At 41.2% G+C, this 26437-nt stretch overlaps 2 protein-coding genes across 2 annotated transcripts in view; one reads left to right on the plus strand and one right to left on the minus strand.

Moving 5' to 3' along the window:
* Positions 1-4695: 4695 nt before the first annotated feature.
* On the minus strand, positions 4696-11592 carry LOC124003877 (cysteine and glycine-rich protein 1-like). Its single transcript, XM_046312507.1, has 6 exons — positions 11300-11592; positions 8971-9080; positions 6961-7129; positions 6445-6574; positions 6127-6220; positions 4696-5372 (listed from the first exon to the last, which is right to left on the minus strand). The coding sequence occupies exons 2-6, from the start codon at positions 9077-9079 to the stop codon at positions 5296-5298; spliced, it is 579 nt and encodes a 192-aa protein (XP_046168463.1). The 5' UTR covers position 9080; positions 11300-11592; the 3' UTR covers positions 4696-5295.
* An 8657-nt stretch (positions 11593-20249) lies between these two features.
* LOC124002853 (neuron navigator 1-like) overlaps positions 20250-26437 on the plus strand; it is a 163662-nt gene continuing 157474 nt past the window's right edge. Inside the window, exon 1 of the mRNA XM_046310603.1 lies at positions 20250-20444. The gene's annotated coding sequence lies outside the window, so the exon portion shown is untranslated. The remainder of the gene's footprint in view (positions 20445-26437) is intronic.

Genomic DNA, 26437 nt, shown 5'->3' on the forward strand with positions numbered 1-26437 from the left:
CACACTTTATGTGGATAGTCCATCTGTAGATGCTCTTCAGATATGCGCTACAGATGGTCATACTATCAACAAACTATCTGTTGATAAGCAACTGCTTGCTAAGGTTACGGTTAGGTTTAGAATAAGGGTTAGGGGAAAAGGTTAATGTTACCTCATTTGCACTCACTGTATGTAGACGTTTTGTTTTATTTTGTTCTACTGTATTATTGACTATGTTTTGTTTATTCCATGTGTAACTCTGTGTTGTTGTATGTGTCGAATTGCTACGTTTTATCTTGGCCAGGTCACAGTTGCAAATGAGAACTTGACCTCAACTAGCTTACCTGGTTAAATAAAGGTGAAATAAAATAAAATAAAAAGGCTTAGGGTAAGGGTTAAGTTTAGGGTTTGGATAAGGGTTAAGGTTAGGGCTAGGTTTAGTAGATAGTTAGTTGAAATGTTACTGATAGGCTGTAGAGCAGGGCTCTCTAACCCTGTCCCTAGAGAGAGAACCTCCTGAAGGTTTTCAATCCAAACCTGGTCCTGGAGAGCTACCTTCCTGAAGTTTTCAATCCAAACCTGGTCCTGTCGAGCTACCTTCCTGAAGTTTTCAATCCAAACCTGTTCCTGGAGAGCTACCTTCCTGAAGTTTTCAATCCAAACCTGTTCCTGGAGAGCTACCTTCCTGAAGTTTTCAATCCAAACCTGGTCCTGGAGAGCTACCTTCCTGAAGTTTTCAATCCAAACCTGGTTTTCAATCCAAACCTGGTCCTGGAGAGCTACCTTCCTGAAGTTTTCAATCCAAACCTGGTCCTGGAGAGCTACCTTCCTGAAGTTTTCAATCCAAACCTGTTCCTGGAGAGCTACCTTCCTGAAGTTTTCAATCCAACAGCTCTTCAACCAGCTAATTATTAGAATCAGGTGTGCTAGATTAGGGTTGGAGCAAAAGCCTACAGGATGGTAGCACTCCAGGAACAGGGTTGGAAAACTTTGCTGTAGAGCACCTGCAGTTGGGCAATACCAGAGGTTTCAAAACCATTCAACGGAGGGCCGAGTGTTTGCAGGTTTTTGGTTTTTCCTTTCAATTAAAACCTAGACAACCAGATGAGGGGAGTTCCTTTCTAATTAGTGATCTTACTTCATGAAGCAAGTACAAGGAAGGAGCGAATACCCGCAGACACTCGGAACTCTGTGTAATGAGTTTGACATGTGGACTACACAAATACAGTTTTACCGAAGCAAGTATATCACATTTATGGTTACCTGTTGGTACAATAGGAAGATTGTCAGTTGTGATGTGACACTTGAGAACTACTGATGGATGGCATGACAGTTCATTTTAATCCCCACTTGTAAATGGCAGCATGATCAGTTATATATGTCAGAAGGATCAGTTTATTCCCACTTATTTAATATATGACAGGTGGATCAGTTAATTCCCATTCACTATATAAATGGCAGGAGGATCAGTTAATTCACACTTATATATGGCAGGAGGATCAGTTAATTCCACTTATATATGGCAGGAGGATCAGTTAATTCCCAATTCTATATGGCAGGAGGATCAGTTAATTCCCACTTATATATGGCAGCAGGATCAGTTTATTCCCACTTATATATGGCAGGAGGATCAGTTAATTCCCACTTCTATATGGCAGGAGGATCAGTTACTTCCCACTTATAAATGGCAGGAGGATCAGTTAATTCCCACTTATATATGGCAGGAGGATCAGTTACTTCCCACTTATAAATGGCAGCAGGATCAGTTAATTCCCACTTATATATGGCAGGAGGATCAGTTAATTCCCACTTATAAATAGCAGCAGGATCAGTTACTTCCCACCTATCTATGGCAGCAGGATCAGTTAATTCACACTTATATATGGCAGGAGGATCAGTTAATTCACACTTCTATATGGCAGCAGGATCAGTTAATTCACACTTCTATATGGCAGGAGGATCAGTTAATTCCCACACGTGTGGCAGGAGGATCAGTTACTTCCCACTTATATATGGCAGGAGGATCAGTTACTTCCCACTTATAAATGGCAGTAGGATCAGTTAATTCACACTTCTATATGGCAGGAGGATCAGTTAATTCCCACCCCGTGTGGCAGGAGGATCAGTTACTTCCCACTTATAAATGGCAGCAGGATCAGTTAACTCAAATGTATATATGGCAGCAGGATCAGTTAATTCCCACTTATATATGGCAGCAGGATCAGTTAATTCCCACTTATATATGGCAGCAGGATCAGTTAACTCAAATGTATATATGGCAGCAGGATCAGTTAATTCCCACTTATATATGGCAGCAGGATCAGTTAATTCCCACTTATAAATGGCAGCAGGATCAGTTAATTCCCACTTATATATGGCAGGAGGATCAGTTAATTCCCACTTATATATGGCAGCAGGGTCAGTTAATTCCCACTTATCTATGGCAGGAGGATCAGTTATTATTATTTTTTTGTATCTAACTCTGTCAGTATGGATGGGAGAGTTCAGCGTGAGATGCAAGACCTGCTGTTCAGCTGTAAAACTGAAACAGCAAAAGTGTCCAATTTTTTCTTTTCTTGTAACAATGGAATTCTCATGTGCCCTCTTGTGGCATTCTGCAGCGGGTGAAAATAGATCTAGTCACTAACAAAAATCAAATAAAATACAGAATAATTTTGTATACTGTAAAAACACTACTACCTGGTTGACTCTCCTCACGGTTGCTTCCTGATTCCATACCAGCATGTGTGTGAGCAGCAGTTTGTATACAAACACTAATTAACATCCCAGTAGCCAGGTCACACGCCACCTACTGGCCATTGAGATGAGATGGCATGTGCATGGCATAGTTTTGTATGGAGATACAAAAGACAGATTGGCCACCTGCCAGTCCTACCCATACCCCCATTCCAGCTGCCCAGTGTGCCAACCCCAGGGCTGTGCTTAAGGACCATGCATGGTCGCGTAGGCTGTTTGGAGTGTTTATCCATTTGGATAAAAAAATATATATATACACTGCTCAAAAAAATAAAGGGAACACTTAAACAACATAATGTAACTCCAAGTCAATCACACTTCTGTGAAATCAAACTGTCCACTTAGGAAGCAACACTGATTGGCAATACATTTCACATGCTGTTGTGGAAACGGAATAGACAACAGATGGAAATTATAGGCAATTAGCAAGACACCCCCAATAAAGGAGTGGTTCTGCAGGTGGTGATCACAGACCACTTCCCAGTTCCTATGCTTCCTGGCTGATGTTTTGGTCACTTTTGAAAGCTGGCGGTGCTTTCACTCTAGTGGTAGCATGAGACCCACACAAGTAGTAGTAGTATACAGTAGTATACAACCCACACAAGTGGCTCAGGTAGTGCAGCTCATCCAGGATGGCACATCAATGCGAGCTGTGGCAAGAAGGTTTGCTGTGTCTGTCAGCGTAGTGTCCAGAGCATGGAGGCGCTACCAGGAGACAGGTCAGTACATCAGGAGACGTGGAGGAGGCCATAGGAGGGCAACAACCCAGCAGCAGGACCGCTACCTCCCCCTTTGTGCAAGGAGGAGCAGGAGGAGCACTGCCAGAGCCCTGCAAAATGACCTCCAGCAGGCCACAAATGTGCATGTGTCTGCTCAAACTGTCAGAAACAGACTCCATGAGGGTGGTATGAGGGCCCGACGTCCACAGGTGGGGGTTGTGCTTACAGCCCAGCACCGTGCGTGACGTTTGGCATTTGCCAGAGAACACCAAGATTGGCAAATTCGCTACTGGCGCCCTGTGCTCTTCAAGATGAAAGCAGGTTCACACTGAGCACATGTGACAGACGTGACAGTCTGGAGACGCCGTGGAGAACGTTCTGCTGCCTGCAACATCCTCCAGCATGACCGGTTTGGCGGTAGGTCAGTCATGTTGTGGGGTGGGGCCGCACAGCCCTCCATGTGCTCGCCAGAAGTTGCCTGACTGCCATTAGGTACCGAGATGAGATCCTCAGACCCCTTGTGAGACCATATGCTGGTGCGGTTGGCCCTGGGTTCCTCCTAATGCAAGACAATGCTAGACCTCATATGGCTGCAGTGTGTCAGCAGTTCCTGCAAGAGGAAGGCATTGATGCTATGGACTGGCCCGCCCGTTCCCCAGACCTGAATCCAACTGAGCACATCTGGGACATCATGTCTCACGCCATCCGCCAACTCCATCCGCCAACTCCTGGACAGTCTGTGGTGCAACGTGGCGTTGCACCACAGACTGTCCAGGAGTTGGCGGATGCTTTAGTCCAGGTCTGGGAGGAGATCCCTCAGGTGACCATCCGTCACCTCATCAGGAGCATGCCCAGGCGTTGTAGGGAGGTTATACAGGCACATGGAGGCCACACACACTACTGAGCCTCATTTTGACTTGTTTTAAGGACATTACATCAAAGCTGGATCAGCCTGTAGTGTGGTTTTCCACTTTCATTTTGAGCGTGAAATATTTTTGAGAAAAAAATATTTAATAAGAATATTTCATTCTTTCAGATCTAGGATGTGTTATTTTAGTGTTACCTTTATTTTTTTGAGCAGTGTATATTATGTCGTCCCCCACCTCTAAAACCAAAGTTGCACCCCTGCAAGGAACACTGGCAGGTTGTTTGAATGGGGTTAGTTTGTTTCCAAATGTGCTGTTGTCATGTCTCAAACACATCATTTCCTCACATTACCATAATTGAATTAAATACAATGTTTTTTTTTCTATTAGTTTTTTATTTGGTGTTTAAATGTGCACAGTTTTTGATACAGCACATCCACTGTGTTGTGAATATCATGGGATAATATCAGTGCCAGTTTTCTCCAGAATTTATAGCCTTGGACAATAATTGTACATGATGACTTTGTTCTTTCATTCCGCCACTGATAATTTGCTCTGTTAAGTAAACTCGCCAACAGCCAAACAACTCTACAAAACCAGGGTGTGTCCATCTGACTGTACATATCACTGACTCACTTTGTGTACATTCAAAATTCTAAAAGGAACGCTCTTGTGAATGGAGTTTATTAGGTCAAACTTCACAGGCTAATAAGTCCTTTTTTCTTTCTCATAGTGGTTAGGAAACATTTCTCATGCAGAGTATTAACCTCATTAATACCAGAGCTTAGATAGAAAACATCAGCAACTTACTCTTCTGGCAAGATAAGCATTTGGGTAAGCTGTGCACTGTGTGTTGCTGTTGAGCCTCTGTGACTGAAGCAGTAGTGAAATGGCAGTATTTAATAGAGGTTGGTTTGGGAATCCTGGGATTTGCAGTCCAAATGTCTAGGTGTCTATCAGAGGAGGCCATAGCTCTACTGAGCATGTGCCAGAGCCCCTGCCCCCTGGCCGAACCCAAAGCCCTTCGGACCAAAGGATTTGGCATAACATGCTGTGGATGAAAAGGTGATGAACTTTATATAAGAATGTATTTACATACAAAGGCATATACATTTATAACAGATGCTAAAGTTTTGCTTTTTCTCCAGTATATTTACATTCCATTTTTGTGAATTTATTTAGCTAGGCAATCCACGAGTTGTCTACACATGTGTTTATCAATAATTCTAAAACAAGTAGAAGTTCAGAACAGAGTATTTACATGCACTACTGTATGTGCAATTTTCATGTTAACTCTACACTTTAATTGAATGCATTTAGGCAATTGTGTCTTTGCTATTTATTGTAATCAAATCAAATCAAATCTAATTTTATTTGTCACATACACATGGTTAGCAGATGTTAATGCGAGTGTAGCGAAATGCTTGTGCTTCTAGTTCCGACAATGCAGTGATAACCAACAAGTAATCTAACTAACAATTCCAAAACTACTGTCTTATACACAGTGTAAGGGGATAAGGAACATGTACATAAGGATATATGAATGAGTGATGGTACAGAGCAGCATACAGTAGATGGTATCGAGTACAGTATATACATATGAGATGAGTGTGTAGACAAAGTAAACAAAGTGGCATAGTTAAAGTGGCTAGTGATACATGTGTTACATAAGGATGCAGTCGATGATGTAGAGTACAGTATATACATATGCATATGAGATGAATAATGTAGGGTAAGTAACATTATATAAGGTAGCATTGTTTACATTTGTACACATTTGTTTTACATGGATAGAGTATACACACCTTTGCAGTAGATTTCTCCATCTTTGTCGGCCACAGTGGTTGACTCCAGCCCCTTTCCGCATTTGGCACAGCGGAAGCAGCTCTTGTGCCAGGACTGAAGGAGAGAGATAAGGAGTGTTGTTTTGTATTAGAACACAGACAGCAAATCCCCCTGCATCTATTTCAGTTGACATAAACTCTAAAGCCAAAAGATACATGTAGTCATTTAGTACTTTTACATACGATATACAACGTTTAGTAGAAGCAGGGTTTTGAGTTGGCAAGATTATGAGCTACTTCCTCTCAAAACAACCTGATTAGCCCAAAACTCAGACTTACATTTCCGCCTCCGAGCACCTTCTCGGCAGAGTACACAGCCTTGGCACAGCGCGGGCACACGTCTGAACTGCCAAACTTGGTGGCCAACTTGGAGGCGTTGGGGTTGTTGGTGGGACAGTGGGCTGCTGGCCTGTGGATGACAAGACAGGTTGGTATGACTACTCTACATATTCAGGCTTTGATGTCTGTAGTACTGCTGTTTTTTCCCTGGTAGACCTCCCCTCCCTGGTAGACCTCCCTGGTAGACCTATGTCACTGACCAGATTCCACTCACCTGGTTTCACAGGTCTGATTAGAAGGGAAGGATGAACATCAGCAGTGAAAGCCCTGGGGTGTAATCATTAATCCAAACACTACCAAAACAAGAGTTTCTATTGGACAAATTCAGGCAGGTCCCTTCCAGTCTCATTCCATTTGCTTTTGCTTAAGAAACGTTTTACAACAGAATTGACGTAATGAATACACTCCTCGTATAGAGTGTATACAATATTAAACTCTCTGAGATTCCTTCCTTACTCTTCAGGTCTGATTCCAAGATGTGCCCCCGTGTCCATGCTCAGGGTGCCTGCTCCTCCGCCAAAGCCATAGCCTTTTGGCCCATACTTCTTGCCGTAGCAGGACTTGCAGTAGATCTCATCCACATGACAGGTCACTGTTGTGCTGTCCAGGTTCTTCTTGCATGCCACTAAGAGTAGAGTAGGAGGTAATATAATTAGAAATATAGCTTAGAGCAGCAATGAACAGGGTTCAAACTATGACAGAAATAACACAAGATCAGTTGGATAACAAAGCAAATCACTATCATGTAGGAACTATCTCCATGTGTAACTCTGTGTTGTTGTCTGTTCACACTGCTATGCTTTATCTTGACCAGGTCGCAGTTGCAAATGAGAACTTGTTCTCAACTAGCCTATAGGTTAAATAAAAGTGAAATAAAAAAATAAAAGTACAATTTAAGTACAATCAGTGCATTATGAGAAGAAGACTTGCAAATCATTTTTAGCATTAGCATTAGTGCTAACATGCATCTATAGGTACCGCGATGAATGTCTGAATACATATTTGATTAGTTACTTTCATTGATCGTGTCTTAGTGTTAAATAAGGCTTTATGTATTTCATAGCTTGACATTTTTATCCACTTTAGCAGGAATTGTTGAGCGCAGTGCTCATTCCAACATGCACTAACTGGAGATAAAGCTGCAAACATTATAGCTTGATGTACTTGGCTCTGTCAAGAGTGGAACGCATGAACTTACTAATTGTGAGAATGGGTGGTCTCATCATTGAACGTCAATTTGTTCAATGGTTTTTATATCATTTCATGATGATCCATTAAACCTTATAGCAAAACACATTTTTAATACTAATATATAAATGTGGTTTTCGTTCTTCAAAACATCCTTACAACATTGTGTAAAAGTATCGTAAAGTAAAAAATACCCACAATCCTCTGATAACAGAGCAAATTCTCACATTTATGGGAAATATGAAAATGTAGGTGAATATTTTTTCCTTCTAGTTGTTTTAAAACACAAATATTATTTGTATTATATATATTAGTTATTTAGATTACACTTTTATCTTATATTGAATACATTTTTGGGGGTTGGGGGGTTGGTTGGACGAGTACTAATTATATTCAAGAAAAGATTACATTTATGTCAATATAAATATATTTTCAAGTATAATTTACTAACAACCTGAATAATTTCTGACAGTGTGTTTGTAAGGTTTCAAATGACATGAAACTCAACCGTTTATCTTTTCCTGGGGAGGCAGGCAGCCAAGTGGTTAGAGCGGTGGGCCAGTAACCGAAAGCTGACAAGGTAAAAATCTGTTGTTCTGCCCCTAAACAAGGCAGTTAACCAACTGTTCCCTGTTAAGCTGTCATTAAATAAAGGTTACATAACTAATTTACCACCTGGTGATGTAACTAGGCAGGATGAAACTCCATCTCACCATAACAAGCAGAAATGGCAGGTGGTCATTTCAAACAGCTTTTTATTCCAAATATATTTAAAACACAGGTAAATCAAGTTTTGGACTGTGCTTGGCCTTAAAGTGGTCAATGCTGTGCCATATCGGCAGCAACACCAGCAGTTTAGACACTACAGTGCAACACTAACAATCTTAGGTCATTTTGTAGGTAAACAGACCTTGCAGTTTGTTTCAGTCCTTTTATGACATTGAAATGACACTGTGACCACCACAGTCTGTGTTCGTTAACATTTGATCTTCTGACTCTGTGGGTGAGAGATGAGCTTCGTTAGCTCACACAAACACATGCTGTGTACCTTTTCTCCCATAGAAGGGCTACAAGGCCTGTGACACATCCATTTCTCTCTCTCCAAATAAGGGCACACAAATGAGAACCGAGAATGTTTGGATGATCTGCTTCCTCTCTCGGTACCAGAATACTTCACATTCCACCCTGAGCTCTGAATATCAGCTCAGAGTAATTGGTGCATTGGTAGTCACAGTGTGGTTTATGAAAGAACGAGAGGACCTCACTCCGTTTACTTACTGCACAGAAAGCAGCACTTGTGGAAAAATTTCCCTTCACACTGCACTTCCTCAGCAAAGTACACCGTCTTCCGGCAGCAGCCGCACTTATTTCCTCCTCCCAAAGGCATCCTGCGGAGTCACAGTGGAGACTTAGTTCCAGACATAGAAGAAGAGCAGCAGGTTTGTACTTCCTGTGTTTTGACACTCACTCAGTGGGAATAGACCCTGACATAGAAATTAAGTGTATATCTACAGTCCCTGACACGCATTGGATGGGAGGAGACCTACAGACCTTGTGATTTGACCACAAAAAAACTGTGTGCAAACCCATTATCGACTTTACGGTACCTAGGTCCCAGGGCTTTTCTGGTCAGGTGATCAAGAACTCTTCAAATGAGTGAACATACAGTATTTACACAACAGAGCCTGGTTATCCATTGTAGAGACCCTTTCTAAATGTGTAGTATCTTAGGAATTTACTCAGAAAATGAACTCCTCTGAGTTAAATAAAAAAGCATGAGCTGGCGCACACCCAGAGAAAATTATTTGGTGTATACAGTAGGTGCTGACTAACAGTGAATAAACTATGAAAAATAAAGTTCAGGGAGTGAGTGATTTAATCAATGACCAAAACGCAATACAAACCACAAACATCACACAGGAAACAGAAACAAGAACAACTGGGGAAAGAACCAAAGGGAGTGACATGTATAAGGTAGGTAATCAAGGAGGTGATGGAGTCCAGGTGAGTGTCATGAGGCGCTGGTGCGCTTGCCGATGGTGACAGGTGTGTGGGATAATGAGCAGTCTGATGACCTATAGGCCGGAGAGGGAGCACACATGTCAAACTCCCAGTAATGTATTGAGTAAATCACCAACGTTTCAGCATCACACGGTGCCTTCACAATAAACCTTGGTGATTTACCCAATACATTACTGGTAGTTTAAATATTGATTGTGCTACTCTATTTTTATAGCGTACTCCTTCTGAGTCAAAATTGCTGCAGGGCTTGACTACAGTACTTTGACTACAGCAAAGTTCCTCCTGATATTTAACAACTGTTAGGGAGGTTCCAGGCCACTCATACAGAACACTCATTGTATCAGCTGAAGGGAGGACGGCTCATAATAATGGCCAGAACGGAGCAAATGGAACTGAATCAAACACATGGAAACCATTCCACCAATTCTGTTCCAGCCATCAACGCAAGCCTGTCCTTCCCAAATAAGGTGCCACCAACCTCCTGTGCTTTAAATAGAGAACTACTGCTGAATTTAAATAATACATTGCTGTTGAGTGTATTGTACTCGACTCCATCTTGTTTAAATATGAATCCTATGATGTCACACATACAGGCTCTAATCTGTCATTTGGGTAAACAGGAAATGGTCTGCATTTAATTTTTTTAATTACACCACCATGTTAGTAGCCACTTCATGGCCTTAAACAGTCACTGACCCGGGCAGGCATTAGATAACATAAATTAATGCAATAGAACAATTCAAATGCTGAAAAATGTCTATTGTAAACAACTGCATTTGACAATTTAGATTATTATCCGACATCACCTCTATCACACTAATCGTCTGGTTACCACAATAACAAGATCATTTATTGCAACATCTGTTTTCCTATATAAAGGGTTAAGAGTGAAACTTGAGTACTGAGAAACAGAGATAATTTTGATCAACACATTGCATAGGAAGCTGGTCTTGCGACATACAGATGTAGTATCTTAATTTGAGCCAGTTTGCTACAGCAGGAAAGTGATCCTGCAGCAATAGGAAATGTACAATATTATGTGGATTATAATTAATGGTACATTTGTCATTAGGGTAAATCAAGTCTGAAATATTTAAGTGGAAAACCTTGAATACACTACACGTTTGCATTTCCTGCTGTGCAGAAATATTCTCAGCAACTGTAGTGTGATCAAATTAAGATCTTACATCTGTATTGTACATACAGTACAGTACTCTACACGAAAGTTACTCATCATATCACATCCTGAGTTCTGAGACTTCTTTCCTGCAGATTCTCAGGAAATAGAACTCTTAAAATGCTGTTTTTAGAGCAACAGATGTGATCTACCCTTCAAACTCACATAGATACAGTTCTCAAAGTTATACTCTTGGCAGAAACTCAGCAGTATGAAAAAGTTTCAGAATACACTCACTGCTCACAAACCCACACTTCAGGCTTTGAAAGTGAAAAAGCAGAAGAATGTGCAGTCCCGGATAGGAATAAAAGTTTTGAATGTGTTATCTGTGTTCTGTAACTGTATTCTATACATCATGAAAGCAGTGGTTACAGTAGCCCGTAGATGTTGAGGATGGTCCCATCTTACCTGTTGTTTTTTGTGTGTCTGTGTGGCCTGGCAGATACACCCTGGTCGTAGAGTGATCTCTGATGAGTGGAGCTCAGACGAGTTCAGGACAGGCTTCAGTCTAAGACAGCAGCAGAGAAAGAAGCAAGGCTGGGACTGAGGGAGGAGGAGTCTGCTGGATACACACGTAGACTAAAAAAGAGAGCCATGGAGAGCGGGAGGAGAAAGAGAGGACGAAGGTAAAGAGGAAGAGACATGAGAGATAAGCAGATTTGTGAGAGAGATGGGGAGAGAGGTAGAGAAATGCAGAAACAGGGTTAGAGAGAGGCTGAGAGAGAGAGAGAGAGAGAGAGAGAGAGAGAGAGAGAGGCTGAGAGAGAGAGAGAGAGAGAGAGAGAGAGAGAGAGAGAGAGAGAGAGAGAGAGAGAGAGAGAGAGAGAGAGAGAGAGAGAGAGAGAGAGAGAGAGAAGCCCCGTTTATATATGGTGCTGACATGCAGCCCTTTGTCCTGATCTTGTCCACATTCTGATTGTGCCCACATTTTTAGACAGGAGTAAATGATTAAAAGACACATTGTGGTCTGATTGTGACTTCCTGACTAACTCCAGAGGTAGTCAGGCACGCATTGTCCGGATATTGTGTCCGGATATCAATCAAGTGTAAACAGACCTGGATGGTCAAACCATTTAAATCATTATCATGACCTCTAAAATCATTGAGAGTAAGCACTATTGACTTATGGCATCAGTAATAGTCTTAAAATAAATACATTCATATTATTTTGAAAGAATGTCTGTCAAATAATTTGCGTATAGGGAGGCATCAGATAATCTGGTCACAATGAGGTCACAGCTGACGGATAAGGCACATTTTAATTATGGGTGTAGGCACGTCAAACCTTATTGATTAGATCACAAAAGTCACGTTAAGGCATAGTGTAAACGAGGCAAGAGAAAGAGGGAAAGAGGCAGAAAGAGAGGGAAGGAAAGGGGATGGTATGATGGAAAGAGGAGATTAGACATAATCTAGACCAGCAGGCCAGTGAAGCCAAAACAGCCTCCTTCTACAATCTGGTTTTACTGCCCTCTTCCTGTGATGGGTAGCAGCACCATTAAATTACCTAACTACTGTATCTTCTTCAAATCCAATAACCTCCAATCAGTCACATCCACAATGGTCTGGTAACATTTACTAAGGTATAACACAGCCAAGATGATTCTCCCAGGCAGCGTGTGAGACTCATGTTGTAAGGACTTCTTCTTACCAAGAGCGAGCTATGATATGCAAAGCAAAACATAGTATTTTATGGCTTGACGATAAAACAGCTTCTGCAGTACTAGATTGGTTTGTGGAGTTCTCCAGTCAGTGAAGTGCTGAGTGCTGGCCACTGCCTAACAAGGTGTTTGTTATGATGATTGCAGACTGCAGGAATGTTTGCTGAAAGGATTACTCACTTTCTCCAGGGGCGGGGCTATTAGGTGGAGCTCAAGTTTAAAAGTAAGCCTACAATTATTTGGGAATTTTGGAGCACGAAGATAAATAATGTTACCTAGCCTAAATATGGTTGTTGGGAGAAACGTGCTATGAGAGAGACATTTTTAGAGAGCGAGAGAGAAGTTACATTGACTCAATAGCTCTGTGAAAATGGCATGCATGACACAGTAGGAGGCAAAATGAAAGGAGGGAAATTGATGTGAAGATTGATGAAATAAAAGGTGATACAAAATTAACCAAAATTGGCAAAAATATTTACAAATATGAACAAAAAGAATGTAGAAACACTGAAAACCCTAAGCAGGCATTCCTGACAATATAACTAACAGGTTGTCAGGATTTGGCCAGGGTTGTTCCGGTTTTTGGTCACTAGATGCCCCCATTGTGCTTTTTGACCTTTTGTTTTCCCTTGATCCCCATTATTATTTGCACCTGTGCCTCGTTTCCCCTGGTTGTATTTAAACCCTTAGTTTTACTCAGTTCTTTGCTCTGTGTTTGTATGTTAGCACCCAGCCCTAGTACTCTGTGAACTATTGTTGATCCCGGTGGACTCTTGTGTGGAATTCTGTTTTTTGTTCTTGTTTATTTATTTTTGATTGCTTTTTATGCTTTACCTACCACCTTGTGGATTTACCTTTTTTGTCTTGGAGGATTACCTTTGTTCTTGTGGAATTCCTTTTGAGATTGTGGAGTTGCATGTTTTCTTGAAGGACTTCACTTTTTACTTCATTAAATACACCGTCTCAAGTACTGCTGTGTCTGCCTCATCTTCTGAGTTCTGCTGACTATTCGTGGCTCAGTTGGTTAAGTGACTGTTTCTCACTCCGGGGACCCGGGTTCATAACCGGGTCCTGACACAGGTAGTGTCCTCCTGTCTCTGTTCAGCCTCCCCATGAGCAAACTCAGACACCTACCTGTGCAAAATATAGTCACCTCTCCCAGTCAGGCAGCCTGATTCAGATTTTTTGGGGTCTTTTGAACTGTCACATCAGATCTTTTCACATCAGATCTGATTGGAACAAAGACCAATTTGTGAAAAAGGTCATACTTGTTGGGCTGCGTGTCTAAACACAGGCATAGGAGCGCACACCTTTGAACATACCAGGGCCGGACTGGGGCCAGAAATCGGCCATGGCATTTCTAAAGGCGTTTTCACACATAGTTCTGAGCTATAATTAAAATCAGAGTTAGATTAGATTTGTTACATTGTATTTAAAAAAAAAAAACGTTTTGTCCAGCTGGTTTTAAATGGCCAAATGTGAAACAAACTAAATGCCTAAACAAAACTGTGTTCATGCAAGTGATTTGGTTATCGGAGAAAAATGTTCACGTTAAATCCATCTATGATTATCAAGAAGCATAAACACTCCAGAATTGGGAAATACGTCTTCAAACCAATTTGATATGAAAGCCCCCTAACACATTGGCCCATTTTTTCACTTGAGGTACTCAGTGTTAGCCAGATAATTGCAATTGCCCGAAATGCCAGATGGCCAGTCCGCCCCTTGAGCAAACCAATGTCAGTGGCCCACAAACTAGTCAGGGGACAAATCTAATTATTTAAACAGACACAGGCACAATACCTCAATAAAAACAATCACAACCATATGCCTACAGCAGACCATATACCAGGTAAACCCCCTTTCAACATACCTGTGAGTACTCTTACCAACAATTTATTAGCTAATTTTATACATGAGGCTCAAACCAAACAACACAGTGTACCAATACCAATAATGTGAATACGGACCGCAATTTGGGGCATTCCTGCATGTGGACATTCCTGCATCTGCATCACTTATAATTTGTGAAAATAAATTAAATGAATTAGAATCTAAAGAGCAGCTTGAAGTGATACAGTCCTCTGTGTGCTCAACCCACCTCAGTTCTCTCTCCATCTGCCCTCTTCTGTCACTTTCTCTGTGTCTTGTCTGCTGTTGTCATAGGTTGTCTGCTGTTGTCATAGGTTGTCTGCTGTTGTCATAGGTTGTTGTTTGTTACTATCTCATTTGTATATCCTCTTCTGTTATGGCCTGTTCTGTTTTTCTGGTGTCTTTCCATCATATCCTATTCTTCTGTTGCTGTCTCTGTGTCTTGTCTGGTGTCTTTCCATCATATCCTATTCTTCTGTTGGTGTCTCCATGTCTTGTCTGGTGTCTCTTTCCATCATATCCCATTCTTCTGTTGCGGTCTCTGTGTCTTGTCTGGTGTCTCTTTCCATCATATCCTATTCTTCTGTTGCGGTCTCTGTGTCTTGTCTGGTGTCTCTTTCCATCATAGCCTATTCTTCTGTTGCTGTGTCTTGTCTGGTGTCTCTTTCCATCATATCCCATTCTTCTGTTGCGGTCTCTGTGTCTTGTCTGGTGTCTCTTTCCATCATATCCTATTCTTCTGTTGCTGTCTCTGTGTCTTGTCTGGTGTCTCTTTCCATCATATCCTATTATTCTGTTGCGGTCTCTGTGTCTTGTCTGGTGTCTCTTTTCATCATATCATATTCTTCTGTTGCTGTCTCTGTGTCTTGTCTGCTGTTGTCATAGGTTGTCTGCTGTTGTCATAGGTTGTTGTTTGTTACTATCTCATTTGTATATCCTCTTCTGTTATGGCCTGTTCTGTTCTTCTGGTGTCTTTCCATCATATCCTATTCTTCTGTTGCTGTCTCTGTGTCTTGTCTGGTGTCTTTCCATCATATCCTATTCTTCTGTTGGTGTCTCCATGTCTTGTCTGGTGTCTCTTTCCATCATATCCCATTCTTCTGTTGCGGTCTCTGTGTCTTGTCTGGTGTCTCTTTCCATCATATCCTATTCTTCTGTTGCGGTCTCTGTGTCTTGTCTGGTGTCTCTTTCCATCATATCCCATTCTTCTGTTGCGGTCTCTGTGTCTTGTCTGGTGTCTCTTTCCATCATAACCTATTCTTCTGTTGCTGTCTCTGTGTCTTGTCTGGTGTCTCTTTCCATCATATCCCATTCTTCTGTTGCGGTCTCTGTGTCTTGTCTGGTGTCTCTTTCCATCATATCCTATTCTTCTGTTGCTGTCTCTGTGTCTTGTCTGGTGTCTCTTTCCATCATATCCTATTCTTCTGTTGTTGTCTCTGTGTCTTGTCTGGTGTCTCCGTCATATCCTATTCTTCTGTTGCTGTCTCTGTGTCTTGTCTGGTGTCTCTTTCCATCATATCCTATTATTCTGTTGCTGTCTCTGTGTCTTGTCTGGTGTCTCTTTTCATCATATCCTATTCTTCTGTTGCTGTCTCTGTGTCTTGTCTGCTGTTGTCATAGGTTGTCTGCTGTTGTCATAGGTTGTTGTTTGTTACTATCTCATTTGTATATCCTCTTCTGTTATGGCCTGTTCTGTTCTTCTGGTGTCTTTCCATCATATCCTATTCTTCTGTTGCTGTCTCTGTGTCTTGTCTGGTGTCTCTTTTCATCATATCCTATTCTTCTGTTGCTGTCTCTGTGTCTTGTCTGCTGTTGTCATAGGTTGTCTGCTGTTGTCATAGGTTGTTGTTTGTTACTATCTCATTTGTATATCCTCTTCTGTTATGGCCTGTTCTGTTCTTCTGGTGTCTTTCCATCATATCCTATTCTTCTGTTGCTGTCTCTGTGTCTTGTCTGGTGTCTCTTTCCATCATATCCTATTCTTCTGTTGCTGTCTCTGTGTCTTGTCTGGTGTCTCTTTCCATCATATCCTATTCTTCTGTTGCGGTCTCTGTGTCTTGTCTGGTGTCTCTTTCCATCATATCCCATTCTTCTGTTGCTGTCTCTGTGTCTTGTCTGGTGTCTCTTTCCATCATATCCCATTCTTCTGTTGCGGTCTCTGTGTCTTGTCTGGTGTCTCTTTCCATCATATCCTATTCTGCTGTCGTTGTCTCTGTGTCTTGTCTGGTGTCTCTTTCCATCATATCCTATTCTTCTGTTGCTGTCTCTGTGTCTTGTCTGGTGTCTCTTTCCATCATATCCTATTCTTCTGTTGCTGTGTCTTGTCTGGTGTCTCTTTCCATCATATCCTATTCTTCTGTTGCTGTCTCTGTGTCTTGTCTGGTGTCTCTTTCCATCATATCCTATTCTTCTGTTGCTGTCTCTGTGTCTTGTCTGGTGTCTCTTTCCATCATATCCTATTCTTCTGTTGTTGTCTCTGTGTCTTGTCTGGTGTCTCCATCATATCCTATTCTTCTGTTGCTGTCTCTGTGTCTTGTCTGGTGTCTCTTTCCATCATATCCTATTCTTCTGTTGCTGTCTCTGTGTCTTGTCTGGTGTCTCTTTCCATCATATCCTATTCTTCTGTTGCTGTCTCTGTGTCTTGTCTGGTGTCTTTTTCCATCATATCCTGAGTGACGCAGCGGTCTAAGGCACTGCAGCTCAGTTTCAGAGGTGTCACTACAGACACTCTGGTTTGAATCCAGGCTGTATCACAACTGGCTGTGATTGAGTGTTGCACAATTGGCCTAGCGTCGTCCGGGTTTGGCCGGTGTAGACCGTCATTTAAATAACAATTTGTTCTTGACTGGCTTGCCTAGTTAAATATCCTATTCCTCTGTGTCTTGTCTCTCTCTACTCTTCTGTTGCTGTGTCTTGTGTGTATTTTTAGTTTTGCAATCCAGAACGGTCAAGGGCATCTTAACTTGTTTTGGGCCTGTGTCTGGGTCACCTAAATCATCATCTTCCGTACCAGTTGCCCCTGCCTGCTGCTTTTCTAAGTGCCCCACTGGCCTGTTGTTCTGTAACAAAGTTCTGTATGTCAATCCAAAAAGTATACTATAAATACAGGTAAAAAAACAAATGGTCTCCTTCATCATTCCACAGAAATCACAATTATATTCAATATTCAGCTTTAATGTTTCCAAAACATGTTTAACAGGATAAATTATATGTAACATTTTAAATGAAACTTCCTTTACCTTGTTACTGATACATTATTTGTTAGGAATTTTCCCTGCTTTTCCCCATTGTTTCTTACATCAATCACAGAGGAATTTAAAAGAAATACAACCCCCCTTGGAAGTGCATCAAAAACAATTGCATATTCTTTCGGGGTTATTGGAATTCTAAACTTATCAAGAAATTCCCCATATGAGAGTAGATATCCATCCTCATTCAGCAACTGACCAACCAAAATAATTGTATTCTCAAACCAGTTACGAAACAAAAGAGAGTTATTTTTAAATCGTATATCTTTGTTGTTCCATAGAAAGTATCTGTGAGGGGAAAAATTATGTTTAAATGCCAACATTCAAGTTAATAGTGCCTGCTTATGGAATTTGGTCAATTTTACTGTCCTCACCAAACATCACCAGCAACAACTTCACCTATGGGCACAAACCCACCGTCGCTGGACCAGACAGGACTGGCAAAAAGTGCTCTTCACTGACAAGTCGCGGTTTTGTCTCACCAGGGGTGATGGCTGGATTCACATTTATCATTGAAGGAATGAGCGTTACACCGAAGCATGTACTCTGGAGTGGGATCGATTTGGAGGTGGAGGGTCCGTCATGGTCTGGGGCAGTGTGTCACAGCATCATCGGACTGGGCTTGTTGTCATTGCAGGCAATCTCAACGCTGTGCGTTACAGGGAAGACATCCTCCTCCCTCATGTGGCACCCTTCCTGCAGCCTCATCCTGACATGACCCTCCAGCATGACAATGCCACCAGCCATTCTGCTCATTCTGTGCGTGATTTCCTGCAAGACAGGAATATCAGTGTTCTGCCATGATCAGCAAAGATCCCGGATCTCAATCCCATTGAGCATGTCTGGGACCTGTTGGATCGGAGGGTGAGGGCTAGGGCCATTCCCCCCAGAAATGTCTGGGAACTTGCAGGTGCCTTGGTGGCAGAGTGGGGTAACATCTCACAGTAAGAACTGGCAAATCTGGTGCAGTCCATGAGGAGGAGATGCACTGCAATACTTAATGCAGCTAGTGGCCACACCAGATACTGACTGTTACTTTTGATTTTGACCCCCCCTTTGTTTAGGGACACATTATTCAATTTCTGTTAGCCATACAAATATCATACAAATATTTATACATGTTTAAGTTTGCTGAAAATAAACGCAGTTGACAGTGAGAGGACGTTTCTTTTTTTGCTGAGTTTATATGAAGATGTTAGCTAATGTTAGCTAAACACGCTGAAACTTTTTGATAGCTAGCTTGTTGGTTGGAAATCATAAAAAATATATTTCAATGGCTTGATTAATTACAAAACAATTCAAAACGGCTACATTGTATGGCTAAATACATTTGTTTTGTTGCAACTACAGCCTAAAATTGTTCCTCAGCTAGAAATGTAATGACCTCTCATGCCGCCATCTTGAGCCTCCAAAATATCTAGACTCTGACTGAGTGACAGATGTTTTGCTCATCATATGCTCCTGATACTCTGTTCTTTATTTTACTCTTATTATGATCTATTCTGATGCCTAGTCACTTTACCCTTCCTTCATGTCTACCTGAAGTACCTCGTACCTCTGCACATTGATCTGGTACTGGTACTCCCTGTATATAGCTTCATTAATGTGCATTTTATTTGTCTTGTGTTACTACATATATATTTGTTTTTACTCTGTATCTTTGGGAAGGGCTCCTAAGCAAGCATTTCATGCTAAAGTCTACACCCATTGTATTCGGCGCATGTGACATAAAATGTTATTTGGTTTTGAATTTGCATTGCGGGATGGAGGAGCACAAACTAAATATGTTAGTGAAGTACGCCTAGGCCAACTTTAATGCTACTTTCATACCAGCAGACTGCACTCTCTTCACAGAAATTGCTTCAGTATGGACCAGCTATATTATCCCCTGATATATATATATATATAAATATACCAGCTATATTATCTAGCTATATGAGTTAACAACCCAGGTCGCATTTTATTTGGATAGTCCGGATAGTCCATTTGTAGATGCTCTACAGATATGCTCTACAGATGGTCATAGTATCAACAAACTATCTGTTGATAAGCAATTTATTAATAAGCAACTGCTTTCTAATTCATTCCTACTTTTTTTCCTACTTGTATTTTTTTATACCTTTATTTAACTAGGCAAGTCAGTTCTTATTTACAATGACGGCCTACACTGGCCAAACCTGGACGACACTGGGGCAATTGTGTGCTGCCCTATGGGACTCCCAATCACAACCGGTTGTGATACAGCCTGGATCAGGCTGGAGAGAGCGATGCTTGGTCTAACAGGCTCCTCCAGCCTCCATGCTCCTCACTCTCATAGGAAGAGACATTCTACACCGAAGAAACCTATTTATAGCTAGGCCCCTGGACATCCGCTCTGACTTGTAGTGTAGTAGGCTACGGGATTGTCTGTGTGTATGTTGGGAGGGGGCAGAGACTGAGAGACCAAGAGACTGAGGGACAGAGAGAGAGAGAGAGAGAGAGAGAGAGAGAGAGAGAGAGAGAGAGAGAGAGAGAGAGAGAGAGAGAGAGAGACATAGATCAGTGGATTAAGACATACGAAAGAGAGGAAGGAACTGGTCTGAGGTCCATTGTTACATTGTTACATTGTGAAGAAGAGGAAGAGTTGTGATTAATCATTGGATAATTTTTTTTACCCATTGATATCAGAAGACCTTTTTCGAATGGAGACCTGGAGTGGGAGTGTTGGTCCAATCCAGTCTATTTACATGGAGCCCAGAAGATCTTGACTAGTAGCCAGAAGTCTTCTTTCTGGTGAGTGTTTCCTTTTGGCACTGCTCTTGAAAGCAGCTTTGCCAAGATTCCCTCTCAGGTGTGGAAGGCAGAGCTTAGAGCTCAGGGAGGATAGCTTCTGACCTCATAATAACAATGTGCTTGGCACTGGATTGCAGTGTCTTCTGTGATGCTTTGGATTATATATTATATAGCCATTTTAAAGTAAGCAATTGATTGAGGTTTAAATTGGACTAGTTTTGCTATGGGATATTTTGACATTGAAGGTGTTCTCAAAATTATATGGGAAATATGTCAATTATCTGAACGTCAATGCACGTAGACCAAATGCTTTCTGAGATATTCTACAAGTGCCATGTTTTCAAATAATAATTATAAACTGGGTGGTTCGAGCCCTGAATCCTGATTGGCAGAAAGCCGTGGAATATCACGGCTTTCTGGTATGAAAAAACATGTACATTTTACTCTTGTAATTATGTTGGTAACCAGTTTATAATAGCAATTCGGCACCTGGGGTTTGTGCTATATGGCCAATATATACCACGGCGAAGGGCTGTATCCAGGGACTACGCGTTGCGTGGAACGTAGAACAACCCTTAGCTGAGGTATTCTATATTGGCTATATCATACCCCCTCAGGCCGTATTGCTTAATAATAACACATAGTCTAATAATAATATAACGTAATATTAACTGTGTTCCAGTGTCATAGATATTTTGTTAAAATATTTAACTAGGCCTTAATTCTAATATTACCACACAAACAAATATTACCACAAACACAAATTATGGCTGGTACTATAGCAAACGCTATAGAGCAATGGTATATCATTTTATGATTACTGACAACTGCACTGGAAGACGTGATCATGATGTGAATGTGGATGGGCTGTTTTGTCAGAAGGGTATAATGCCTAGTCTTTGTCTGTTGTTAGGACATCTCTGCAATCAGCTGACCCTTCCTCCCAACACACGGTACTTTTCAACAGTACTGCTTTTGTTCCCTAGAGAATATATGGTCTGCTTTAACTAAGGTTAAAACTCAGCATTTCCAGTGTTGGATTCCAATGCTTGGTGATTAAAACAACAACAACAGTAAAAAAATATATATATATTGAAAAGTGAATACATTTACTAAATGCTCACATCGGCTTTTTGTGATGATGTCATGTCACATAAAGGGTCTAAATAAGGATATCCATTTTAAGATCCATTTCCTTCAATGACAACAGTTCTCCTCTATCTTCTGGGCCAATAATACGCCATTAGATGAATTTCAGGGGGGAAATTAGATAATTGAATTGATTCCAGAAGGGGTCTTTGGCAGGTCTTTATAGTGCTGCATGGAGGACCCTCTCTCATTCAATAGGCCAGAAGCTATATTCTGTCATGGCTCAGCCTCCTGTTCAAGGGGGTATTCATTAGAGCACTCCGTAGCGAAACGTTTTGAAATGGAAAAGGTTTGGCAATGTAAATAATAGTTTTTTATTTGACAGGTTGAGGTAGTTGCTCCCATTTCCTTTCTGTTTGGTTCCTAGTGAATACACACACTCCAACTGAATAGAGGATATGATGATGGCTGTTGTGTTGCGGTGTGGTGTGCCAGGTGTGGAGGGAAGCAGTTTCACTAACATACCAGTAGAGGGCCCCATCTACTGTGTGAGAGGACACAAGCTGCAGTTTGAACAGCACTGCCTTTTGAGACACACCCTTCTCTCTCTCTCTCTATCACTCACTCACTCTCTTTCTTCCTCCCTCTCTTTCTCTCTTTTGAAGGTTAAGAGGTATAACAATCCATTGACAGGCGTCTGTCTGTCAATCCAGATAAGAAGACAAGACTCTCACTGATATCAAAACTATGAGGCAAGGCATGCATTATGACATAATAGGTGTTATCATCGAAGTCACATACATTATTTAACCGTTAACCTTATCTTGATGGACAGTAAGGACCCTACTTCCAGTGTATTGTGATTATTGTCTGGTAGATGTTTATGTTAGTTGTTTTAAATGCTCAAAATTGCAGCTCCAGATTGAAATGTGCCTTATTTTACGTCCAGTGTAAGCAGGTGAAGCTGCGGTGGGGATGAAACACCTTCTTGGGTCTCAGCTCAGCAAGGGGTTTTGACGAGTGTCGGTTATGGAGTGCCTGGTAGCCTACCAAGTCTTAGTTTCCTCCCGTGCTGTACCTGTAAACACAGCTTGACTTGATCAAGGCAACTCATTAGCCATTCAGTTGGAGGTGTTAATGTGTGTGTGTGTGGCTGCGTGTGCACATGTGTGTAGGTACTAGGCCTATACAGTGCATTCGGAAAGTATTCAGACCTCTTGACTTTTTCCACATTTCGTTAAGTTACAGCCTTCTTCAAAAATGATTACATCAATGTTTCCCTTCAACAATCTACACACAATACCCCATGATGACAAAGCAAAAACTATTTTTTAGAAATCTTGGCAAATGTACAGTACCAGTCAATTTTGGACACACCTACTCATTCAAGGGTTTGTCTTTATTTTACTATTTTCTACATTGTAGAAAAATAGTGAAGACATCAGAACTATGAAATAACACATATGGAATCATGTAAAAAAAGTGTTAAACAAATGTATACATATGTGTGAACCGATTCAGGATACTAGGCATATGTCGCAAGTCACAGCTTCACAGGAGAGCCGTTTGAACTTGAAACTTGATTTTTTTAATCAAATGCGTTTTTTGGGGGCAGAAATACCTTCTCGAACATGTTCGGTTTTTGTGCCTTAAATACAAACTTATACACCATCTGTAAATAAAAATAAAATTGTTACATTTGGTCCGTAAACATCTGCCAAGAAGCGTAATGATATTTTTGCCAGCAGGGCTGGTTAGGCTGTTTTCATGTTATCCAGGGGTAAACAAATCATTGACCAGAGCGTCAAGTGTGCACTCCGAGAGCGAAACAGGACGGGTGGGCTGAAAACGTACCCAAATGAAACTGCCTATTTCTCAGGCCCAGAATCTAGAATATGATTAGGATAGAAAACACTCTAAAGTTTCCAAAACTGTCAAAATATTGTCTGTGAGTATAACAGAACTGATATTGCAGGCGAAATCCTGAGGAAAATCCAAAGAGGAAGTAAGTGCCTTCTATTTTGATGAATGAATGAGAAAGACCACATCGCGTCACTGGATGGCTGGGCCAGCAGAGTTTTGCATACGCAAGCAGCTTGGAGCAGACATTTTCTCTCTCTCCCCTATTAAAAATTCTACGTTCCGGTTGAAATATTATTTATTATTTATTGCAAAAACAACGTGCAGATTGATTATAACAAAAGTTTGACATGTTTCTACAAAATTTATGAATACTATTTGGAATTTGTCTGCCCGGTCGTGACTGCTCGAGCCTGTGGATTTCTGAACATAACGCGCCAACCAAATGGAGGTATTTTGGATATAAAAATTGTCTTTATGGAACAAAAGGAACATTTATTGTGAAACTGGGAGTCTCGTGAGTGCAAACATCTGAAGATCATCAAAGGTAAGCGATTCAGTTAATTGCTTTTCTGACTTTCGTGACCAATCTACTTTGCTGCTAGCTGTTTGTAATGTTTTGTCTGCTGAGAGAGAAGTCCTTACATAAATGCTTGGTTTGCTTTCGCCTAAAAGCTTTTTTGAAATCTGACATGCCAGTTGGATTAACAACAGGCTAAGCTGTGTTTTGCTATATTGCACTTGTGATTTCATGAAAATGTAATATTTTTAGAAATTTTATTTGAATTTGGTGCTCTGCAATTCAGCGGATGTTGACGAAAATTATCCCGCTAAAGGGATGGGTGCGCCAAGAAGTTAAGAAGGTGTGAACAATGCTGAATGGGTGTAGACAAAGAAGAGCTCTTCACTAGATTCCAAAACATATACAGGTGATTTTCTCAAAAGTGAGTTTACAAGTTGATAAACTTTCAAATCAGAATTACTTTCACATCGTTCCTCAAATGCAGTGTATGATATACCATTTTGTAGCTCTGAGTCTCTACTTTTATCCTATGCAAAAAACAAAATTTCACATTTTTCTATATATGTAAGACCAAATCCAGGTGTTGAGTCACGTATTTAAATTTTAGATTCTTCGAAGTAGCCACCCTTTGCTTTGATGACAGCTTTGCACACTCTTGGCATTCTCTCAACCAGCTTCATGAGGAATGCTTTTCCAACAGTCTTGAAGGAGTTCGCACATATGATGAGCACTTGTTGGCTTCTTTTCCTTCACTCTGTGGTCCAACTCATCCCAAACCATCTCAATTGGCTTGAGGCTGGGTGATTGTGGAGGCCAGGACATCTGATGCATCACTTCATCACTCTCCTTGCTACAATAACCCTTACACAGCCTTGAGGTGTGTTTTGGGTCATTGTGCTGTTTATAAACAAATGATAGTCCCACAAAGTGCAAACAAGATGGGATGGTAGCCATGCTGGTTAAGTGTGCCTTGAATTCTAAATAAATCACAGACAGTGTCACCAGAAAAGCGCCCCCACATCATCACACCACCTCCTCCATGCTTTACGGTGGGTACCAGACATGCGGAGATCATCCATTCACATACTCTGCATCTCACACATACACTGCGGTTGGAACAAAAGATCTCAGATTTGTACTCATCAGACCAAAGGACAGATTTCCACCAGTCTAAGGTCCACTGCTCGTGTTTATTGGCCCAAGCTAGTCTCTTTTTCTTATTGGTGTCCATGAGTAGTGGTTTCTTTGCACCAATTTGACAACGAAGGCCTGATTCTCCTCTGAACAGTTGATGTTGAGATGTGTCTGTTACTTGAACTCTTTGAAGCATTTATTTGGGTTGCAATCTGAGGTGCAGTTAACTCTAATGAACGTATCCTCTGCAGTAGAGGTAACTCTGGGTCTTCCTGTGTCTGTCCTCATGGGAGACAGTTTTATCATAGCACTTGATGGTTTTTGCAACTGCACATGAAGAAACTTTCAAAGTTTTTGAAACTTTCCAGGTTGACTGAATTTCATGTCTTAATTGGACGGTCGTTTATCTTTGCTTATTTGAGATATTCTTGCCATAATACAGAATTTTTTATATTTTTATACCACCGCTACCTTGTCACAACATAAATGATTGGCTCAAATGTATTTTAACAAGGCACACCTGTCAATTGAAATGCATTCCAGGTGACTACCTCATGAAGCTGGTTGAGAGAATGCAAACAGTGTGCATCCAGCAAGAAGCGCCGACATAGATGGTCGCCTCGCTTTAGGTCCATAGAAAACTATGCAGTTATTTGTTTTTTTTTATGTATTATTTCATACATTGTTAACCCAGAACATCTCAAGTGTTATTACATACAGCCGTGAAGAACTATTGGATATAAAAGCGATGTCAAATTACCATCATTATGAACAGGAATATGACTTTCCCGAAGCAGATCCTTTTTTATTTTATTTTTTATTTTACCTTTATTTTACTAGGCAAGTCAGTTAAGAACAAATTCTTATTTTCAATGATGGCCTAGGAACAGTGGGTTACCTGCCTGTTCAAGGGCAGAACAACAGATTTTGTACCTTGTCAGCTCGGGGACATGGGATCTTATCCTAGAGGCCAACCCAAAACAATGCGGTCGCCGCAGGAGAGGCAGACGGAGTGGCCTACTGGTCAGACTCAGAAGGTGAGCACACCATCCACCACTTCCAGGCATATAACTCGCCAAAGTCCAATCTCGAGATTAAAAGGTGGACAAAATTAGGGCACGAGTTGCCTACCAGAGAGACATCAGAGATTGTAACATTCTCTGTTTCATGGAAACATGGCTCACTCGGGATATGTTGTCAGAGTCGGTACAGCCACCCGGTTTCTTCACGCATCACGCCGACCGAAACAAACATCTCCCTGGTAAGAAGAAGGGCGGGGGTGTATGCCTTATGATTAACGACTCATGGTGTAATTATAACAACATACAGGAACTCAAGTCCTTTTGTTCACCGGACCTACAATTCCTTACAATCAAATGCCGACTAC

The sequence above is a fragment of the Oncorhynchus gorbuscha genome, linkage group LG18, assembly GCF_021184085.1.
Source record: "Oncorhynchus gorbuscha isolate QuinsamMale2020 ecotype Even-year linkage group LG18, OgorEven_v1.0, whole genome shotgun sequence".
Classification (NCBI taxonomy): domain Eukaryota; kingdom Metazoa; phylum Chordata; class Actinopteri; order Salmoniformes; family Salmonidae; genus Oncorhynchus; species Oncorhynchus gorbuscha.

Bases quoted from the DNA above. Each gene is read 5' to 3' on its own strand.
- LOC124003877 (XM_046312507.1), bottom strand. From the start codon at position 9,079: ATGCCTTTGGGAGGAGGAAATAAGTGCGGCTGCTGCCGGAAGACGGTG. The intron at 7,130-8,970 runs GTAAGTAAACGG...CTCTACTCTTAG, and splicing joins CAAGTGCTGCTTTCTGTGCA to TGGCATGCAAGAAGAACCTG. The intron at 6,575-6,960 runs GTAAGGAAGGAA...TGTCATCCACAG, and splicing joins CTTGGAATCAGACCTGAAGA to GCCAGCAGCCCACTGTCCCA.